Source organism: Panonychus citri, unplaced genomic scaffold (assembly GCF_014898815.1).
Source record: "Panonychus citri isolate SS breed McGregor unplaced genomic scaffold, ASM1489881v1 Contig00109, whole genome shotgun sequence".
Lineage (NCBI taxonomy): Eukaryota > Metazoa > Arthropoda > Arachnida > Trombidiformes > Tetranychidae > Panonychus > Panonychus citri.
Window position 1 is genome coordinate 289,203 of NW_026515514.1, and position 23,202 is coordinate 312,404.

The 23,202-nt window shown below is 29.1% G+C and overlaps 1 protein-coding gene across 1 annotated transcript; it reads right to left on the bottom strand.

Annotated features, from left to right (window-relative positions):
• Window positions 1-1,232: 1,232 nt before the first annotated feature.
• Window positions 1,233-20,903, bottom strand: LOC128389613 (GATA zinc finger domain-containing protein 14-like). Its single transcript, XM_053349226.1, has 5 exons — window positions 20,649-20,903; window positions 16,427-17,724; window positions 8,394-9,289; window positions 6,300-6,864; window positions 1,233-1,954 (listed from the first exon to the last, which is right to left on the bottom strand). Exons 2-5 carry the CDS (start codon window positions 17,496-17,498, stop codon window positions 1,455-1,457), a joined length of 3,033 nt encoding a protein of 1,010 aa, XP_053205201.1. The 5' UTR covers window positions 17,499-17,724; window positions 20,649-20,903; the 3' UTR covers window positions 1,233-1,454.
• Window positions 20,904-23,202: the final 2,299 nt, after the last annotated feature.

Sequence of the window (23,202 nt, forward strand, 5' to 3'; positions counted from 1 at the left end):
TTGTAAAATACCCTCAGGGCAATTTCAATGTAATCAAGTAACAGATAAATCAATAAAGGAAAACAAAAAGATCTCGTGTATTCAAATTCACTTGATTTCTAATTTCTTATAGATTCTGACTTGCAATCAGTATCTAAACTCACAATCAACATATATTTGAACTATCATTTAACTCGTAAAATCATATTGATTAACTCTTGTTCAATTCAGTTCTAATGATTCGTTGATCTGATTGAAATTAATCAATTAATCAATATCATGTAAATAATCAATAGATCTTCAATTAATGCAAATCAAAGTAACATCATAATGATCAATCAGAATCAAAAAGATCTCGTCAATTAAATTCACTTGATTTCTGTATTATTATATATTCTGAGTAATCAGTGCTAATACTCTCAATCAAATTTAGTTATAAAAAGTTATCACAAATTTTATCAATTTTGTAATAAAAAACTTCACGATTATCTAAGTTCTGTAACATCATCAAGAGAACTGATCATTAAATGAATTCGTAAAATAGATAACTGCTCCAAAATGGAAGATAATTGAGTGCTGATTGTTTGAACAATTATATTAAATTGCTCTTGACTTATTGGAGCGAATTATTATCGAGCTATAATTGGTTCGAGTTTAAGGTTCTAAGTTTAATATAATTCTCTGTTTTTTTTATTACTAATCCGTGTCAGTTGAACATAACAATCAACTCGAAAAACAATATAATCGTTGATTGCCCATTAGGAATAAGAATCATAATAGTTTTTCATTGTTCTCATCATGAAATCCTCATGATTATCAAGATTCTTTTTGTTATTCTATTGCAAATCAATGTATCTTCATAGTGAAATCGGACAATCAAACTTGTTGACCATCATTCATTCATTAATTCAATTCCAATTTCATTATTAACTATTGATTGTCAATCTAAATCCATTGGATAATCTTGATTCAATTGAATAGATTGGACAAATGGTGTTGAACCTTCAATTAATCAATTAAATTAGTTGATTGTTTTACTAATAGTTATTTGTCTTAATCACGATAATCTCCTATTATTATGATTGTTTATCAAGTAATAAAATATATTAGATTAACAATCATAATTTCATGACAACTTTAATTCAGTTTGATTAGTACAGATAAAGATTGTAACATGATTAAGACTCTAATCAATATGATGAAATAAATTGTTAATTAACTTTTAAATTGTTGCTGTTTCGTTATGATTTTAATTTTTGTCAGAACATGATACAATTAGAAAGAGATTGCACTTAATTATAATGTATAATATTATTAATTAGAGGGAGATAATTAAAGTGTTTAAAAGCATTTGAAATTGTAGAGAATGAAGAAAAATGAACAATTAAATTTAATTGTAAACTGAATTAAAAATGAAAAGAGAAAACAAATGAGGATAAGTTTTAATTCAGTTTGTTAATTATCATGTTAATTAATCAAATAATATTTTGCTGTTGTGTTGAGATATTAATTGGTGGTGAGTGAACACGATAATCAGTTGGTAAATGTATTTGTCGAGTTGATGAATTAGTTGATGAGGATGAGGATGAAGATGATATTCCTGATTGGGATGTTAATTGATTATCAGGAATTGTTGTTGTAATTGTTATATGATTTTGGTGATGTTGGTGATGATGATGGTGATGGTGAGATGATGAGGATGCTGAAGGTTGTGAGTGTAGATGATGGTGGTGATGGTGATGATGATGAGGACTAGCGGTTGATGATGATGGCGAAGGAGTAACTGAGTTGATTGATTTAACTTCTGAATGTTGAGTCTCTTTGTGCCTTCGAAGGTCAACTTTCCGTTGAAATGCTCGACCGCAAACATCACATGCAAACGGCTTGAATCCAGTGTGTTTTCGTGAATGAGTAATTAAATTAGACGATTGACTAAATGCTTTTCCACAAACTGAACATTTATGAGGTTTTTCACCTAAAAAAAAAGAAGAAAAAAAACAAAATATCGATAAATTAATCTCGAAAATTCAAATTCATTTTCCATTCGCAATCATCATCACAATCAATCAAATCTCAATTGCAAGTTGAGGGATTAGGATTTGTAGAGAAGAGGAAAACTTATCATGAAACTATCAGAACTTCATCTGAATGATTCTCAGGAATATTTATAATTCTTGATACATGTTAATCATCATGTACACTTATCTGAATCACTCTGATAATAAATTTCACTGATTAGTGATTAGCTAAATGCGATAAATTAAAAGTGACATTGATTGATATTTAAATCCAACAACAGCAATTTGATCAGCTGAACTAATGATTACATGAGAAATATTTGTTTCAATGAATTGGTTCCAGTTTTAATCGATTAATTCAAAGAAAAGAAATAGTTTCGATTCTGTTATCATAATTATTATATTGAAATTAATATTATCACCAAGATGATGATGTTGATGACAAGTTATTTGTGTTGACTCGACAAGGATAGAGACCGAGAGAGAGAGAGAGAGAGAGAGTCTATTTTGATTGTTTGATCATAAATCAAGTTTCCAACTCAATTACAATCAAGATTCACATTGACTTTCATACTCACACAATCAACAAGAGGGAAAAAAAGACATTTACAATTTAATCTTGACCATTAACAATCACATAATCAAGAACAACAATATTATCATTATCATGTTGTAAAAGTCACATTGAGGGTTAGTTATATGTGTGGATAAAAAAGTTTTACAAGACAGTGGGTTGAATTCACATAGTCACGCCTAAAGGAATCAAATGATAATAACAACAATTTATAAATTGTTTTCCTTTAATCTAAATCACAATCTGGCTTTTTTCCCATTACCAATAACAATTACATTTCCACATTTAAAAGTTTGATTACAATTGATGTTAATTGGTTACAAACAAAAGGCAAAATCTTAAATAATAAAACATGATCTTGGTTAATTCTGTATCTTCAAGATAATCAGATCATGATGATCATGATGATTGCTGAATCAATAGAGAAAAAAAAAATTTATTCTTATTGTTAATCGATTATGATAATTGTTCATTGGTTCATCTCTCTAATTAAAGTCTTGATTTAGTTAATCAATCATTTGATTGTGATCAAACAATGGAAATACAATATAACAAGGGAAACTTATTATTATCATGTTGATAAAGTTGATAATTAATTATTCAGTCAATCTAATGTCTTGCTCAGTTCTCATCATGATTATCATCATCATCTTGATTCTCGTTATTATTATCAACCTTTTCTCCTTCCCTGTATAAGAACTGAATATATAAGATGAATGAATGTCCTGATGCTTATGATAAATTATCTTTTTCACTTTCGATAATGATAATAACAATAATGATCAACATTTCCCTATGAATAAGACAAAGTTTATCATCATGATTAATATAATATCATTTACAATATGATTTACCTTAAACCAGGAAAAAAAAGCAACACAAATAATTCACTAACCTTTATCATGATAGATTCTGATTCTTATTCTTGTAATATTTTTCCCCATGAATAATTCAATTTTAATGTACAATACTATTATCATAATAATCCATCTCTCATGTCAGAAATTATCTCATACATTTTCAATCAGATTATTCACTTGGAATCATCTTAATCTTTACTAATTATCCTTCATTTTCATATGAAACATCAGGATGACTTGTCTCCATGAAACTGTTGAGACTTTTGTTTCATATTTTTCTCCCCCTGATTCAGAATCATCAGGGAAATATCATCATTAATAATGAGAAAAGGAAGATGAAAGAAAAATAATTGTTTCCATGAGGTTTTCTATCATATTTCCTTCAGGCGAGAGAGAGAGAGAGAGAGAGAGAGAAACTGTTTTGATAACGATAATATTATCAACTGAATAGTTCTTGAATTGTATTGTCTTATTCAGGGTGAAAAAATCACCATGATACTTATCAGAATTTATTATCAGATCGTTTCAATTGATTGTTTGTTTGTTTTTTTATCGCCTCAGGGGTAAAATTGTGTTACATCAATAAAATGATGAACATGTAATCAGTTTGGACGGTTAAATAAACATTGAAACAAATTTAATGATTACAATGATAATCATGATAATCAGAATGATAATCAACACCATTGAAATTGTCAACAAATTGTTACAATAATTTAATGATACATGAAAATAAAAGGTAAACAAAAACTGATTCATTACCTCAATTAATGACAATTGGACTAATCTTTTTTTCTTGTCCACACTAAATTGTCAACAATCAACAGAGTAATAAATAGTTAACCATTTAATAGTAATAGCAATTGATTTAAATTGATAACCTTGATTCTGTTTGGATGTATAAAAGACTATAATTAGATTGGAAATTTATTATCATCGTAATGATAATATTAACAGGGAATGTGTTTATATTATATTTTCCAGGGGAATCTCGAGACTGATTAAAACTGATCATTGATTAATTTGACTAAATCACTTGATGGTCCAATCGGTAAGATGAGCTTTATAGCCACAGAGGAAATTTGATTAATCCTAATTTATCACATCAACACTTTGGTATTTTAATGATCACTTTTCCCCCCTGATCTTTGATTGAATAAAATTCTGTAAACGATAAAGGAAAATGTCATATATCTTAAGGTATTAACAATCTCTCCTCGAAAACCTATTATTATATTCATCTCTAGACCTGGAAATCTGGGAATTATTTTATCCTTTGGAATTTCAATTCAGAATTCATAAGATAAATATAATATTCATTTCTCTCTCTCTCTTTCTCACCTTAATTACTGAAGGATTATTTGGTTTCGGAGAGAAAACAAAAATCAGATTGATTGTTAAACCGTTTTGTTTACCTGATTCAATGATGACTAACAATTTGAGCTTCCAATGAATAGGAATAAGAGTGATATTTGGCCTGAGGGTTTATCTATCAACAGGGGGATAACCATGTTTCTCAAAGTAAATGATTACTTTTTCCTTTCTTTTCCTACAGAACAAAAAAAACCCTGGATACACATTTGATTGAAACAAAAGTAACTGAATTAACCCATGGTAGAGATCATGTTTTATCATGAATTCCATGAGATCCATAAGTAAATATCAACCACTGATCCTGATCGATTCGATTCATCATCATCTCTTTCTTACTCTTTTCCTATCAATATATACCTCTCATTACTGATTAATCTGATTACCGTTACTTTGGATAAATCAACTCCAAGAATCAAGCCTTACATGTTATCATTGATACACTTTTATCATTTGATTACAACTGATTATCAGTTCAATTAGCTTAACAATCATCACTAATCCCCAATAGCCTTAAGCAAATATCAAGATTGTTATAGAGGAAAGGAAATGGAAAATTCAATCTTGACTAATTAAATTAACACAGTATTAATTATATACATTATATATAATATTTAATAATCTATGTTTCAATATTAATGAGATGATTTATCAATAATGAATAACTAATGGAATCAAATGAATCACAAATGATCAACTTTTTTTTTGCTCAAAAGTATTAATACAAAATTTGAATTGAATTTGTATTTGTAATAAATTGTGAGCATTTCTGTTGACAGATTCATCTGATTAAAGGTAAGTGTTATTCAACCAGAAGAAATAATATTTATCATGAACAATGATTGGTTCTTGAAAGTGAAGATGAATACGAAGATGAGGATGAGGATGGAGGATAAAACTCTCGAGAATTGGTTAGCTAGTGTTCATCTGATTATATGGCAAAGGAAAAAGTCTCTATGTAAACACGGATAAAGATTGGATAAAGTGACTATTGACTGAGAATCATGATGATGATGATGATGAAAGAACATGAAAAAAAAGTAAACATCAATTTTATTTGTTACAAAAACAATCAAACCGTTTTTTTTATTAACCACCAATCAAATGAACAACACAAACAATCAACTAAATCTTGTTATATGTTGAATATTTTTCTTCCCTCTTTAAATAACAATTTGATTATATTCAAATTGCTCTGTTTACCTCATCTGTCAACAATATATTGTCCATTTCATCATCTTCATCTCCATCTCCATCCTCATCCTTTTTTTTACTTCTCTTCTATTACATGTTGATAAAATCTTTGGAATAACAATTTTGTATCCACACAATTGAATCAGTTAGGAGAGTAAAGTTTATCTAAATGATTAATGGAATTAAATTGGAATCGCTCAATTTGATTATCTTTATCGTTCTCATATTGGTTCAGATCTTTGGTTGTTTTCGATATTATTACAATTTTGATTGTTTCGATTATCGGTTCTCTTGTTTTCTTACCTGTGTGAATATAAGTGTGTTTTTTCATGTCCGATTTCTGGTGAAATCTTTTACCACAATATTGACAGGGATAAGGTCGAGTATCCGAATGGATAAGAAGGTGGGTCGATAAAGTTGATGATCTTTTAAAAGTTTTACCACATTGTTTACATTCAAAGGTTTTCTCTGCTGTGTGAACTGCTCGATGTTGAGATAAACTGACCTCATGTCCGAAAGTTTTATTACACAATTCACAGGCAAATGGACGTTTACCTGAATGAGATCGACGCACATGAACCTCTAAACCATGAGGTGTGCTAAACATTTTGTCACATTTAACACATGAGAAGACAACACCATCCGCTGGTGGGTTTCCGTTTCCGTCAAGAACAAGAGGTGACCCTCGAGTAAATGAAGAGTGAAGGTGTGAAAAGAAACCATTAGGACCATTAGGACCCAAATTGTGACCAAAAAGGCGACTGACCAGTGAACTATTGTCCAAATTATTGGCAACTTTCTGTCCCATTAAAGATAAACTTTGACCCGTTAAACCGCAAAACGGAAATCCAATATAACGAGGCATGTCCTGGAATTGATGACAAACAAAAATCATTATTTAACTTTAATTAAAATCAGTTGACAATTTAACCAAAAAGCCAAAACAATAATCATATATTACAAAATCCTAATAATAATTACAAATGCAATACCATTAATTGTTGTGTCTTTGTCTTTAGCAATTAGCATTCATTGTGATTACCATTATGCTGATTACTTTTAACTGTAGTTAATTTAATTGCATGGTCTAGAGCACTTGGAACCCTTATTAATTAGTTTACAATTACAATTGTAATTACTTTATATCAACACTGAATAACAATAACAACAATGGAAAATAATATCACAAACTTTAATTATATTGTTTCAAATTACTTTATTTTCTGTTATTCTAATTGTCCAATCGATAGATATGTGAACAATTAAGATTGAAATCACAATTAAAGTGAAATCTATTGATTTATTAACTTACTGATTTCTTAATTGTCTACAGTAAATTACATGGTGATTAGAGACACATTAGTTTTAATCACATTTCTCACTAAGAATTGATCAGAAAGATGAACAATTAAAAAGGTCTTTGATTACTCTCTGATAGTGATTAAGTTAATAAGTTAATGTTGAGACTTGATTGAGTGAGAGAGATAATAAATTGTGTGAAAGGTTAATTATCTAATCATAAACTAATGGAAACCTCAATTTAGATTTGAATGAAAAAGGTCAACAGATAATAAATTTTCAACTAAATCGCAGTTTTTTTGCCTTCATCTCGATGTTATTGTGATAACAATCAAAAAGATAATAAAAAGAGATAAAATTGATCCATTCATTGATCTATTTCCGTTAAGCTTAATAGGCTTTTATCAATTTCCTTTATTATGATTAACCAAATTCTCGGGTTAATACTTGATCATTTTGATAATAATACAAAACCGCGAGTCAATTAACACTAACCTTTAATGTAGTTTGATTATGATAATCATTTACATTGAGAAAATTATGTTACCCTAATTAGGATCGGATTTAAATGAAATACGAGTTTTATGAGAGTCTCACTTTTTTTACTGTTACTTTTTGAGGTTTACCAAGAAGATAATGAAGATAACAAATGATGATGAAGAAGAAAAGAAAGAAGAGATTAAATCTTATCTAGTAATCCTTGCGATCAGTGAAAGAGAGAGAGAGAGAGAGAGAGAGATAAAAGTGGCCTTAAATCGGCTTAAGAAGTAAAGACCGAGAAAAAAAGAGCGAGACTCATATCGAAGTTGAATAATCGAGTAACTTAATCAGACAAATAATTATTATTATTATTATGATTGTGAGTAAGAACTAATAAAAATGCCCTCGAGGGTGATCCCTCTTTATCCTTAACAATACAAAAGGACTTCTGTTTACCCTTAGCGTGAGTTGATCACGTGCCTTATAATGAATGCGCGTGTTACGTGTTATAATGGTTCATTGGTTTTTTGCTCTTTTCTTTTTGTTCAAGGTGAGATAAATGGGAGGATAAGAGAGAGAGAGCAAGAAAAGGGGAGAAATGATTTATCATCCACTTACTTGAAAAGGTCGATAAAGTTGAGATGATGATGATGTTGTTATATTTCGTACTTGATTATCTGAACTATTTAACAATCTCGCTGCTGCTGTCGCTATGGCGACCGATGTGACTGCAGCTCGAACTGATTTTGAATCGTTATCGTTTTCATGGTCAATATCATTACGATTATTTTCATTTGAACTGTTTGGACTTGAATGACGTTCTCGTGATTCCTTAAGTTTTAATAGTCGATCAATCGAGTAATCAGTTAATGATGTTACATTATGATGACAATTATTCGATAAATTTTTCGAATTATTTTTAGATAATGTTGATTCTTTGCTCTTGCTCATTGTTATACTTGATAAATTTGATTCTCTTGGTGATAATGATTTTGATCGTATTTGTAATCGATTATTTTTCCTATTTCGATTTCGAATGGTATTTATTATATCAACATCTTCCCCATCATCATCATCTTCATCTTCCTCTTCATCAATATCATCTTCTTCATCATCATCTATATCAATATCAGTCGTGTTATTATTATTATTGTTGTTAATTTCCTTTTTTAATTCTTCCTTTGATTCTCTAATTTGATTTGATTTAGATTGAAAATGATGATTGTGTTTTCTCAACTTTGCCTTCTTATGATGAATGAAAGGTTTAGCATCCTCATCTTCAGAGTCAACAGGATCGTCAATGATGATCGATGGATGTTGATTAGCTCCATTTAGATCGGATACATTTGAATTAGCCGAATCTCGGCCATTTGATGAAATCGAACGATTTGATTTATAAGAATCAACTGATAAATCGTTAACACTACTCAGACTTTCAGTTGAATAAGCTCGATGATTTTCACCGAATCGTTTACTGGAATCGAAACTGACATCGTTACTATTGGAAATTGAATCTAAAATGGAAAAGAGAGAGAAAAAAAATTTGAATAATTAGTGAATCAAATTAAATCTCTTGGAATAGATTAACTTTCATATCAAGTTAATAGATGAGAAAATCAATTTGCTGATAAATTATCCCTAATTACATAGATTATTATAATGATTAACGTGAGTAAATGTGATAACTATGAATGAGTTGACATTGAAAAGGAGACAACTAAAGGAGGAACCAATAAAATATATATGAAATTATCATGAATCAGTTTGAAGATTGATTAATATGAGAATCATTTTTGTTCATTAATGATGTTAATTTTATTCATAATTGGCTAAATGAACAAAATGAAAATCCCCTTTGATCACTCAACCTATGAATTAATATAATGATGATTATAATAAAGCTGATTCAGTTCAATTGAATAACCACTCGGGTTCATGATGGTGAGAGATTGGGAGAATCGGATTCAGAAGTAGGAGTTAACCCTCTTCATCCACCTACCCAATCAGATTAAATGTTGTTAACTACACAAGTGAATCCAATGAATCAGTGGATCCAAATTAAAATTCTGATCATGAAATTATTATGAAGATGGACTCAGTCATCACCATGATAATAATATAAAATTTTCTCTCAGCATTAAAATCAGAAAGAAACAATTGAAATACTTTCTCTCTCTGTCTCTCTTTCTGATGATAATTTACTGCTGATAATGATGATAATGATGATGAAAATCCTCTGGGAGGTAAAACTGAACACGAGAGTAAATTTGTTTATATGATAATAACTGGGTCAATATTAATCATACAAATCCTCATGTGAACAATTTAAATAATAAACTATCAAGCAAATAATTTGATTCCTTGCAACATCTCACCCAATCATCTTAACCTATTCCCTTAAGTTGAAATGGTTCAAAGCAATATTATCCCATCACCATGAGATTCAATCATCATATTAACAAATAATTTAATTCCAAAGGAAAAGAAGAAGCAAAAAAAAATATTTAAACTTTAACAGCGATCGTAAAAATTAATATAATCATTGAGTGAGTCTAATTTTCACACACTTCAGAGTTAATTGATTTAATCAAAATAATCATTTAATCCCAAGTTAATCGGTATCATTACCAAATGATTTATTAACCTTTCTCTTTAAATACTCAAAGTAAACAACAAGAAAAAAAAAACTTAAACTCACCCACAAGATTAAGGATTAATTGATCTAAAGATTAAGATGGATAATTGTTAAACCGTATGTATCATATGAATACGATTACTAATCAAATAATCAAAAATTGTACCAGTGGAAAGCTGATCATCTTTCAGGTTGTAATTAACTTTTCCAACAATTTATCATAAAGATTAACCATTGCCTCTAATTGGCATTTCATTTAGTTCGTGATCAGCAATCAAAGGGAAACTTGAATGATAACAAATGCTGTGAGTCAATATGATTACTATTATCATCATACTCTCTCTCTCTCTCTCTTTCTCTCTCTCGGTGACCAGTTGTCAATTGATAAGCTAAAAAGTTACAATTAATGAGCCTTTACTATGATGATGATGATGATGAAAATAGTATTGATGATAATCATCATGATCACAATCAACTTAATCCAAACCACTAATAAATGATTAATCAACAGAGCATAAAATTTAACTCGTATGTAAAAAATAATCATAATAATTATTACTGATCATCAATGACTTAGTTAACTTATTTTATTATTATCACCAGTTAATAGTAATTCACCTTAATCATGATTATCATTATTGCATTTTTATTAATCATTGATTGTTTCACATCAACAAACATTAAACTTATCAACAACATATTGATAATCACCACGTGTTTTAAATGCTATAAATATGATTAACAATATGATTACGCTGTTTATATTTTAACATTAATTGTAAATTATTGTAACATCATTTTGATGGCAAAAGTTAATTTAAAATTGATTAATATTGACAAGCGGAATTAATTTTGTTTTCATTAACCTCTCTCTCCCTATTGAGAAAACAATAACAATGAGTAACTCGTATACTATTTAGTTAATTAGTTAATTTAACTAAATCAATTTAACTCTGTTGACTGATATTTCCTTGAAAAAAAAAACCAAGACCCTAATTGATTTAAATTGTTTTCAATTAACTGTAATCATTATTATATCCAACTGACTATCATAATCAACCTCAAGGATTTAACTTGATATATTAATAGTTAAATTGTTCAATTTAGTTCAACAATTTACTAATCACAATTAACTAATAATAATAATGTTACAGTTTTAATGGTTTTGATTTGATTGAGTTGAATACGAAAATCTAATTGCTAACGATTTAGTTAATAATCAGAATTGAAGATTCTGAAAGTTCTGAAGGATAACAAATCTACAATTATCGAACTATTTTATCGATTATTATTATTAAAGTTCTAATCAAGTTCTAAACAAGAAAATGATATATTCTTTTTTTTGAGAAGAAAATAATTTAATGATTGTTGGTAAACCAGAAAGATAACAGATAAATTGTTCCCATATTACATATGTAAAAATCTAATCTGAATGTTAATAGATGTTGAAAATGATAAAATCTAAATTCTGGTTTCATTTATCTTCAGGTTTAATTGTTATCATCTCGAAACAATTGATTTCCAATAATTGTTATTGAGAAGGAGAAATGAAAATAGACAGAAATTCATATATTTGCAAATATCTATTAATCTATCAATTGATTTCCATGAAAATCTGAATGTTTTTTTCATGTTTAAATATGATAATCAAAGAAAATGTGAATCAACACAAATACAATTTATTTTCACATTATTAATGATCAAAAATATGAATATAATTGTGAAGATAATTTTTTTTCTTCAAGAAACTCAATTGACAATTGTATTGATCAATTGCGTGATTAATAAATACGAGATTGAATAAAACTTAAGGTAAAAGCTCACAATCAAATCTGATTGATGAAATTTAGATTGATTTTTAATATTTAGAGAGAGAGAGAGAGAGAGAGTTAATCAATTGTCTATTAAATGATTAAGATCAATAATTGAATTATCAACATTATCAACTAATATTTAATTAGTTTTCTTATGAATATACAGCTATGATTAACTATTCAATCAATAATTCACCATGAGTAACAATTAGTGAGATTACTAAAACATGAGAATTAAAAATTTAGAAATTAATTATCCTTAATTATCTGTTGCTATTTACAATTATCCTTGTGGATAATTTAACAATTAACATTAAACAAACACTCTCACACTCACTAATTGTTGCAATTTGAGAGATGATTTCAAATTGTTAATAGTATTTGGTTGTTTTGATTGTTAATTGCAAGAGAAACGTTCTAGTGAAAATCTTACTCATCTTCTTGTTTCAATATATTCAGAAAATCATGAGATGATAATTCATGTAGATTCTGAAATTGATTCAGATTGTTGATCTATAAGAATAAACAATTTGCCTGGATAAGCATTTTTACTTTATTTCATCATTTTTCATATCTCTCTCTCTCTCTCTCTCTCTTGATATATCATTTTCAGTTGAACAAGAAAAAGAAATGATTGAAGATGAAGTTACCACCCAACGAATGTCCTTTTCTGATGACGTATACAAAATGATGGGTGGACACAAGGAAATAGTAAAAAATAATAATAATAAAGGTTATCAAATATGATGGAGAAGGCGTAACATGAGTTCTGTGGTGATCGACAGAGAGAGAGAGAGAGAGAGAGAGAGAGAGAGAAGGGAGAAAAGGGAGAAGGAAAAAGGAGGGAATCATCATCATCTTTATTTTGTGCATCCTCATCTTTACCAAACCGGAAAAAGGAAGCTTAATTTTACATCATTTTTTTACTCTTATCACCATCTTACTTTTTCCTTCATCTTTTATATCTCTTTTTTATCTCTATTATTGCTCATGTTCAGTTTATTCAGTTTTTTTTCACCATCATCATGATTTTATTTGATGATCGTACATAATTTTCCTATAACAACTTTCATCATCTTTGTACTTCTCCTCATCCTTTTCTCTTTCATTTCTCTTGAGGATTCATCATCATCATCATCATCATTATCTTCATCTTCTCCATCATTCTCTTACCCCGTTTTGTTCCTGACTCAACTTATATGTCATTTAAGATTCTTTTCCTGATTGAAAAAAAACCTTTGTTTCTCTTTCTTTTTTCATCCTCATCATCCTAATCAGCATCTTCTCTTCTCTCTCTCTCTCTCTCTCATCCTTCAGTCAACTCTAATTAGTAACATGATGAGTCTGATAATCTGTTCCAAGCGCATATTCAGCAATCACCCTGCAATTATGATAAAAGACTAAAACTATTCAATTATCTGAATCATTCATTTCTCCCATTGTTCATCATCATCATCATTATCATTCATATGTATAAATATAATCATCTTCATCTTCATCATCTTTGATTGCTCATTTTTTTAAATTAAATCATCGAGAATTTTAATCTAGATATAGGTCAATATATTTGTTTCATATTTCAATTATTATCAATTCAATTCCTTTGTGATATTTGGTGAGATGAGCGGAAAAAAGTGAAAAGCAAAATGAATACAATTTAATGTTCTTAACTGATTCTTTTCCGAATTAATATATTTTTATTCATGAATTTTCAATTCTTCAATCCCCCTGAATTTCAGATAATTTATTCATCATTCATGATAATAATAAACTAATAATCTAAAGTTTACTTGAAATTGATGAAAAAATATTCAAGTTAAATACTAAAGAAGAAAAAAAAACAAAACTGAAAAGTTGAGTAACTTTATTATTATTATCATGAAAGTCTCTGAATCATGAACATCCATGAAAATCCATGAGAGATTCAAATGAACAAAAGATTTTGTAGAGAAGAAGAAGAAAAAAATTCAACCAAACAAACTGAATTATTTCATGGAGATGAAGGCAAACAATTTAATTTAGTTAAATAAGAGAAGGAAAAAAAACAAAATTAATAAACAAAATTAGTTAAAGTAAAGTGAATAATCAATTTAAATTATCCAAATCAAGTTACAATCAATTTTAATCAAGATTAAATTGAGATACTTGGGAGTCGATTGGACTCAATGGATTTGCTGCAACTTACAAATTCTCATCAAATCTAATTGAACTTTCAGTTAATTGCTCATGAATTGTAATGAGAACCTGAGGATAGGGTGTGATTGGAAATGTTTATCATTTTGTTGAAAGAAAATATCTAATTAAATGAATAGAAGAGAAACATTTATCTAATCATTATCATGTTCGAATCACGATAATCTTCATCTTGCTCCATGTCACGAAAATCTATCTAAGATTATCTCAGAATATTAAATTCTCTATGTGATTATAATCATTATGATAATTTTTTTCTCTTCTATCGAAATAAAATGTAAATGATTATCTCTTTTTTTTCATATTCTTTTCTTTTCTGTTCTCTTTTTGATTCTCTTTCTCAATATTGATTACGATTGATCTTATTGATTAGAATTTAGATTCAATCATTTTCCCTCCCACTCGGTTTTTCCTCCTACTCTCATGTTCCTCCTTTTCGTTGATTTTCAGGGTTTTCATCAACTTCTAATTTAATTACAATTAAACAATATCTTTGGGTGGAGTTGTTGATGATCAAGGATAACTATAGATTGAATGAAGAAGTTACTTGAATAAAAAAAGTTCTGAGACTGAACTTTTCTCGATTCTATCAACTTTCTCTCTCTCTCTTTCTCGTTCGAATCAAATTTAATTCAGTTTCATGGGTTAAATCAATCACTTCAATCATTTGACAATCTGAAGAAAAACAAAATATAAAAACAGTTCCAATCGAATCGGATAATCTTAATTCAATCAACTGTTTGAAATAAAAGTTGATCAAGTTTCCATTTGATTGGCAATTAATTTCATGATAATCTCATTGAACTTTTGATAAATTATCGACAATTCTCAATTCCTATCAGTCTATTGTTGTTTAAAATGACCTTATTTTATTGTAAAAAACTGTCATTTACTGGCCAGTAATAAGAACTCAATTATAATAATTGATTAAGATGAAAGATTATGAAAAATTGATAAAATTTAATATCGATGATTGAAAGTGGTCATTGAAAATGCTAAGAATCCTGAAAGGAATGTTTAACCAAAGTAATTGGTCAACCTCTCCATCTACTTGAAGGAATAATAATAATTATCCTCTGTTATCATGATACTCATGGAAAGTTCATTGAATAAGTTGAATGGAGCCTTTGAATGATTAAAAAAAAGTAAAAAATGAAATGCTATCGATTTTTGATCAACTTTTTATCCAAGAATTTCAAAAATGATCATTATCATTATTCTCGTTGAAATCTTATTGGTCATTTTTTTTTATATATCTATTGGTCAGTTTTAGATAAATGAGATAAATCATTCTGACGAGAGATAAGATTATCAGAAGAAGATATGAAATGCTCAATGTTATAGGAGAATATTATATTTTTTGAGTGATGATAAGAAAAGAATGATGATAATAATGATGATGAGATAAAACTGAGAATGAAGATGAAGAAAAGTGATGAAACCCATGAGATGAAGAGAGTGAGAGAGAGTGAGAGAGAAAAACTTTATCTCTGCTCACAATTTTTTATATCTTCTATTGTGAGTATCAGACAGAACGATAAGAATGAAAATAATGATGGATAAAATATCATGAAAGGTAACAAATTATCTGGTTCGCGAGAAACTGAATCCCCATGATAAATACACCACGTGACATGGATTCTTGCATAGGTGGTTTATGTGACTGGTGATGAAAGAAGAAGATGAAACAAGATGAAGATTCCTTGTTTCGTCAATTCTCATGAGAGGTTAACAGAATTTTTTTGCTGAATCTTGGGAGTGCAAAGGTTTTTCTTTCCTATTGAAAGTTACTGGGAGTGAAAAAGCAAAAGGAATCGGTGGCTTATGAGTGAGAGAGAGAGAGAAAGATGAGTAAAAAAAAGGATAAACTCAATAAGAACACCAATTGAATATTGGATTGAATCAAGAGAGAGAAGATAAAAAGCTCGAGGAGAAAGATGAAAAGGAGAATAGAAAAATGATTTTTTCTTTGTTCATGTTCCAAGAGATAAATTGATAAAAATGCTTACCATTGGTGTATCCATTTTCTTGGATTCTCTTTTCTTTATTTAATTTTAATTCTTGACCAGAAACGATTTGTGATGAACCAGCAATAACTATTGAAGATGATTTATTAGTCGATGAAGATGAAGATGATGCTGATGATGGAATCAGGGAGGCGTAAGCTGCTGCTGCAGCGGCGGCCGCGGCTGCTGACCAAGCGGAAAGAGGGGAAGATGTTGATTGAATTGTGGAGGGTGATGATCGGCGATTGTGGTTACTACGAATTCCGGATAAAGGTGATGTTGTTGTTATCGAAACTGTTGTTACATTATCATGTTTACTGTTCACTGATGATGATGTTGAAAAAGATGAAGATGAAGATGGTGAAGGTGATGATAGGGCAACATGATTGTTGGTGGTGGTGTTCATATGATTGGAATGGTTAATCTGTCGAGATGATGATGATGATGATGAGATTCCTTTAATTAGAGGTGATGATGATGGAGATAAGTTAATCGGTGATGCGGTTCGACTTTTTCGTCGAGTTAATTGTGAGTTTGTTAATCCATTTTCATTTGTGATTAGTATTGATGTTGGTGAGGAATTGGTGAGATTTTCAATTGAATGATGTTGCAGATGAATGTTTGAATTTAAATGATGAGAATGAGAGTGATGATGATGATGACCATTTCCGCTTAGAAAAGGTATTAATTGCAATGGATTCCATGGTTGTTGTTTAATCATTTCCACTTGTTTTGTAGCCGGTGAGATGGTCATTGAAGGGTCAGCTGATATCGAAGTTGATGTTGAACCATTTGAAGGAATGATCGAAGATGATCTTGACAATATTGGATCGCGAATTGAGCTATTCAATAATCGTGCATTATTATTATTAGTTGAATTATTGTTTCCATTAGCATTGTTGATATTGTTAACACGAGGAGCCCAAATTGAACTGGGCAGTGATAAATGGCCAAGGGCGAGGTTTGCCCCTTGATAATAACTTGTTAAATTGTATCCACAGTTATTGGGAGATAAAAGGAAAGGCATTGGATTGACCGTCGATTGGCCTGATACTTGAGCTGAGTGACTGTACATTTCCAAGTCGATAAGTTGATTACAACAATTGCAAACAATTAACTGTTTATAGTAAATGAAGATAATAATATCCTTTCCTCCTTAATTGTGATTAACAATAGACAAGAGTAACTTGTCGTCAGTTAATTATGATTGTTGAATAAGCTCAATCAATGAAAACCAACAATTTTTTTGTTCACTTTCTCCCTTTCCTATTGTAACAATTTGATGGTTTTCGAGGCGAATCCTAAATTGGTGTTAATAGTAAAAGATCAAACGAGGAATGAGAGGCCAATGATAAGCATAATGATGATAATGATGAGAAGGAAAAGAGGAGAAGGCATAAAAGATGAGGAGGAAGAAGAAGAGAAAAAAATTTTCAATGAAAAACGTTCTATTTGTAACAATATTGTTTAGTCTTGTTTACAATTCTATTGGGAGTTTATCATTGAGGATAAAATTGTATCTACAAGCATATTGAACTCTCTCTCTCTCTCTCTTTCTCTTTCGATTGTGATGAAGATGAATAACCAATACTTATGTTCAAAGTTAAGTGAACTACATGTTAACTTGTACTAGACTTTGGTTAAATCCCTAAATGGTAAGGATTCAATTCCCAATGAAATTTGGAAGCAAAAGCCAAGGAAGGTGAAGGAGAGACATTTCACCAGAGAATTTATCATTTTTAGATTGATTCAATTATAAAATAAATTCACTGGGAACATAGTAGAGAGAGAGAGAGAGAGAGAGAGAGACTGAAAAGTGAGCAATTTACTTTGGGTCAAGAAAAAAGGTGAAGAGTTTTTGTTTCATCTGATTAACATTGTGAATGAAATTTTTTCCAATGAATATCAACAATCTCATTGAAAATACACTAATCTAATTTGACGATTTTATATTTTGAAAGAGAGAGAGAGAGAGAGAGAGAGAGTGAAAAAATCATCAGTGTGAAATTGCACATATGATGTAAAATATAAGTAATACTTGATTACATTAGTATCCATTATGTATCAAACCGAGTGTCCCAGTCAGGCAGAAAATCATTCATCTACAGTGGTTTGATAATACAAAGTGAATATACAATATAATCAAAACTGTAAAATGATTATTAAACTATTGTGTTTGAGAAAAACCAACAAACTGAATATATGGATAACCCTTTGTACTCAATTTGATAACCTTTTCTAATCTTATTATTACCATTATCAAAGATGAACAATCATAACAATCAAGTTGTGAATCAACAATCTTACATGGTAATCTCATCTCTTGTGTAAACAGTTTTATCATGAAAATTTGATTCTCATATTGAGTTAAAGGAGAAAAAAACAAATTTCATCTTCTCATTTATAATTAATGAATTAATCTTGATTGTATGTAATTTGTATCCAACTTGCATTCAAATTATATATTATGAATCAAGCTTATTATATCAGCATGTTGATTCTGGAACTTCAATTGTTGTTGTTTATCATGAATATTTTTTTTTTCGCTTCACGAAAAGAGGAAAAGGAAGGAGGAAGTTAAGAGGGAAAAGGGAAGTTCCTTTTATTATGTTTGTTGCTTTTTACATCTTAACTTGTTGGTGATAAACATGATGAGAAATTTGCTTTAATCTAATTTAATCACTTGAGATTCATTTCAAGTTTCAGTTTGTGTTCAATTTGATTAACCTTGAAGATGAGCAACAATTTAATGGTTGAAACTTGAATATTTACATTCACAGATTCACAGTTTTCCATGATGATGATACTCAGCATTTATCCTAATTCATGATTATAACTTTATTAATTTCACCAATATACTAATCATCCTATCAACACAAATGTATCATCATGATTATCATCCTTTGAATATGATAATAAAAATGAAAAATAAGACAAAATTGTCAATCAATGTATCATTTAGATTATATATTGATAATCTTAATCTTTAATATTCCAATACGATATGTATCAAAATCGTAATCATCTTAAGCTTTTGTCAATTTTTATTCAGTTTTCATTCAAACATTCAATCGGTTCTTAAATGTTCAAGTGTAAAGATGATTATTATCATCATGGAAAACTATCTATAGGAGAGCATGATGAAAGTGAGAGAGAGAGAGTGAGAGATAAACTGAGCTAAGTTAAGCTGCCAATCAATAAATGAAAGGATAAAAAACAACACTGAGCCCAAGAAGATGAAGATGATATTTGGATGCTCATTAAGCAGCTTCGAGTATCGAGTCTATTTTTTATGCCAAAACCATCAAGCTAAACCTTAAGCTCTTTTATTTTTTTCTGATCACGGATTTATAATGATTAAAGTTGGATAATGCTCACGATATGATAACAATAAAAGTTAACCTGGTAACAGGAAACAACAAGAATACACTGAACAGAAAAAAACATAATATTCATCATGGAACATGCAAACTATGAATATACTTGATTCTCCTATAAAATTCACCTTAATATACAAAAGTAAAGAGTTCGATAATTAAACTGAAATGTACACAACATTTACTTTACTTTAGAATCATTAACAATCGTTGATTACTATTGATTCAATTTCCTTCTAATTGTTTCTAATTTTAATTACCTTCCATTTAATTTTACAAAACCAACAAGTTCAATGTTTCAAATTATCATGAAGACAATACAAACAATACAATTACAATTTCCTCGATATTATTATCATTCAATACTTTTTGAATTTATATCATTTTTCAAGCAATAATCTCTCTAATGTAATTGATATAATTTTACTGATCTATTATCGTTTAGCCCTCAGCAGTTAGTCTTAATTACGTGCAAATCTAATCCATTCATCTAATCATTTGGTTTTACGATGAAACAATCAGACAAATTGATTTAACTCCAATCGAGTCCTCGAAATAAACTTTTCACCAAATCCATCATATCTTTATCGATAACAATCAATATCTTTCTTAATTGTAATCAAACTAATTGTTACTATTTCAACTATAAATTGTGATGAATGGTTGGATGTGAATATGAGAGGTATGAAATAGTGAAATTAAATCCACTTTTCAACTAAAATGTAAACAATTTACCAAAGATCAATGTAACAATTAACTAATCCAAAATGTATACAAACATAAATTGTAACAAACAAATCAAGTAAACTGCTCTATGGCTCAAATGAATGAATTAATTGTTGTCTTACCTTTAAAGTTTTCTTAATTAATGATATTAATATCCAATAGATTGAAACTGAATCACAAACATCTAAATTTACTACTAAATTATGTTGAATTAAATTGCAGAGAAAAAAAATAAACAACAATGAAACAGCTGATTGAATATAACGGTAAATACTCTGGACGACGATGATGATGACGATGATGGTTATGATTATGAACAATTAAAAAGTAAAATCAAACTGAATGAATCTTTTGGTTGATAATTTCATCATTTTAGAATGGAGATTATCTGATATGAACCGATATCATCTCGATTTACATCAGATTGACTCCACCTTATTTGACCTGCTCATCAAATCACGTGATTCTTTCTAATAGAAATACATTATTCCAACTCCACCCCCTTCCTATATATTTTATCATCTTCATCTCTCTTCCTTGAGCCTTTTTTTAGTACGATTCACTTTTCTCCTCCTTCTCCTCCGCCTCCTTCCTCTTACTCCACTTTCTTGCTTTCAGGGAATTAAACTTATTATCATCAATTTATGTTTCCAAATACATGTAAGTTTTATGACAGTAAACAAAAGATAATCAGGTAAATAAGTAATCAAGTTAATCTATCTCACTCATTCTCTCTCTCTCTCTCTCTCTCTCTCTCTCTCTCTCTGTGTCAGAGCGCAAGAAGAACAAAAAATTGATTCTAATCTCAAAGGTAACCTTCATTCAACTTACATCATGTTGTTCACTCGATTGATTGTTGTTCCATGATCATGATTATAAATATTCGGTGAAAATGAGATTGATAAAAGATTAAGTTCAATGAAATCTATATAATATCACCAGAGAAACTCAGATGGATGAATTTTAATCCCAAATCGCTGTCAAAAAATATCTCAACTTGAAGTAATTGATCAAAATTGAAAATTTCTCTTTATTTATTATTTTGTTTTCCAAGATTGACAATTTGATATCAATCATCAATCTAATATAACATAATCATTATATATCATATTCAATTTTAATCATGATAAATATTATGTAATCTTAAACCAATATTATCAATTTTATGATTATCTCTCTAATTGTTGTTTGATTATCAACTTAAAAAACTTTTTTTTTCACTCTCATGTCAATATATAAATTCAACTATTGTACTAGATCATTGGGTTACCATTTAGCTGGTGATTATCACCATCTAGTGATTATTATTAATCTATTATCGGATTTCATCATAATTTGTCAGGCAAAATGTTATGATAATTGGGAGTTGAGATTATCATATTAGCGATTATTGGTTTCAATGGGTCAATTGAATTCTTATTGGATCAAATTACCATTGGAAGTGAATTATTGTCAATAAAAAGATTAGTAATTTGATAGTTAATCAAATTTCTGGTGAACTTTGTGGACATTGATTAAGGTGAGAAAATGTAAATTGTTCATGTTAATCAAATATCGTTTTTAATAAAATTAATCATCAATAATAATAAAACTGTTGATTTGATTCAAGATAAAATCAATCAATTCAATTTTCATCTAATCATCATCCAAGTTAAAACCTTAGAAATCAATTTAATAGCAACAATCAAATATTAGAATAACAATTTCTTCAGTAATTAAACTGAGCATTTGTTTTGAAGAGGTTCAATTGGAACTGAATATTCTGATCATGGTTATATAATAGATGATAGGAAATTCTGAGAAAATTTTTCGAGAGGATATAAGTTGACACAATATCGATTCTCGCAAGGGAATATGATAAAAAACCTTAGGATCAAATGATGATGTTAAAAGCTCATGAAGATGTGATAGCTCATTGAATATCTCAGAGTATAAGTGTTTATAAAACGTTGGGAAATTGAGGGGGAAATGAAGGAGAATGAGTTTTATCATGAAGAATCGAGGGATAAATGATATTCCTATGAGAAAATGTTTAAGGATAAACTGGATTTGTGATGATATTCAAGTGACTATTTTATCCTTCTCAGTGAAACTATTAAATAGGATTTGGTTTTGTTCCGGTTTCTTTTGTCTAAATCAGCACCAAAGGTTTAATATCATCACCATGATCAAGTATCAATCCATAATTCAGTTGATTGATGTGAATTGATGGTAACTGGTTTAATCGAAACCATCAAATTGAGATGAAATATATCAGTTCAATGATTTGGAAAAATAAAACTACAAACAAGAAGGATGAAGATGATGAGGATTAAGATGAAGAAGATAAATAAGGTTGATTTAACCTTGATGAACATGTGAATTAAGTAAAGGTAAAGTTATAGTTGAATGAGAATCAAGTAATTGTCAGCAGATTTCTGGTGATACTCAATGAACTTTGTTCTTGTCTTCTCATCTCTTTATTGTCTCTTCTTCATGATAACCCCTGGTCACTTGAGAATAACCAATCAACAAGACACAGGGAAGAAAACCTGAACTTTTATCTTCTTCTTGTTTGTTGATTGTCTCATAGTCTTTTTCTTGACTGGATGACAGGAGATGACAAAAGGATGAAAATGAGAAAATGAATTGAATTGAATGAGATCAACTATACATGTTACTTGAAATAAGGAGGAA

Excerpts from the sequence above, each read along its gene's own strand:
- LOC128389613 (XM_053349226.1), bottom strand. The coding sequence starts at position 17,498 with ATGTACAGTCACTCAGCTCAAGTATCAGGCCAATCGACGGTCAATCCA. Across the intron at positions 9,290-16,426 it reads AGAAAATGGATACACCAATG|ATTCAATTTCCAATAGTAAC; the intron begins GTAAGCATTTTT and ends TTTCCATTTTAG. Across the intron at positions 1,955-6,299 it reads ACACACTTATATTCACACAG|GTGAAAAACCTCATAAATGT; the intron begins GTAAGAAAACAA and ends CTTTTTTTTTAG.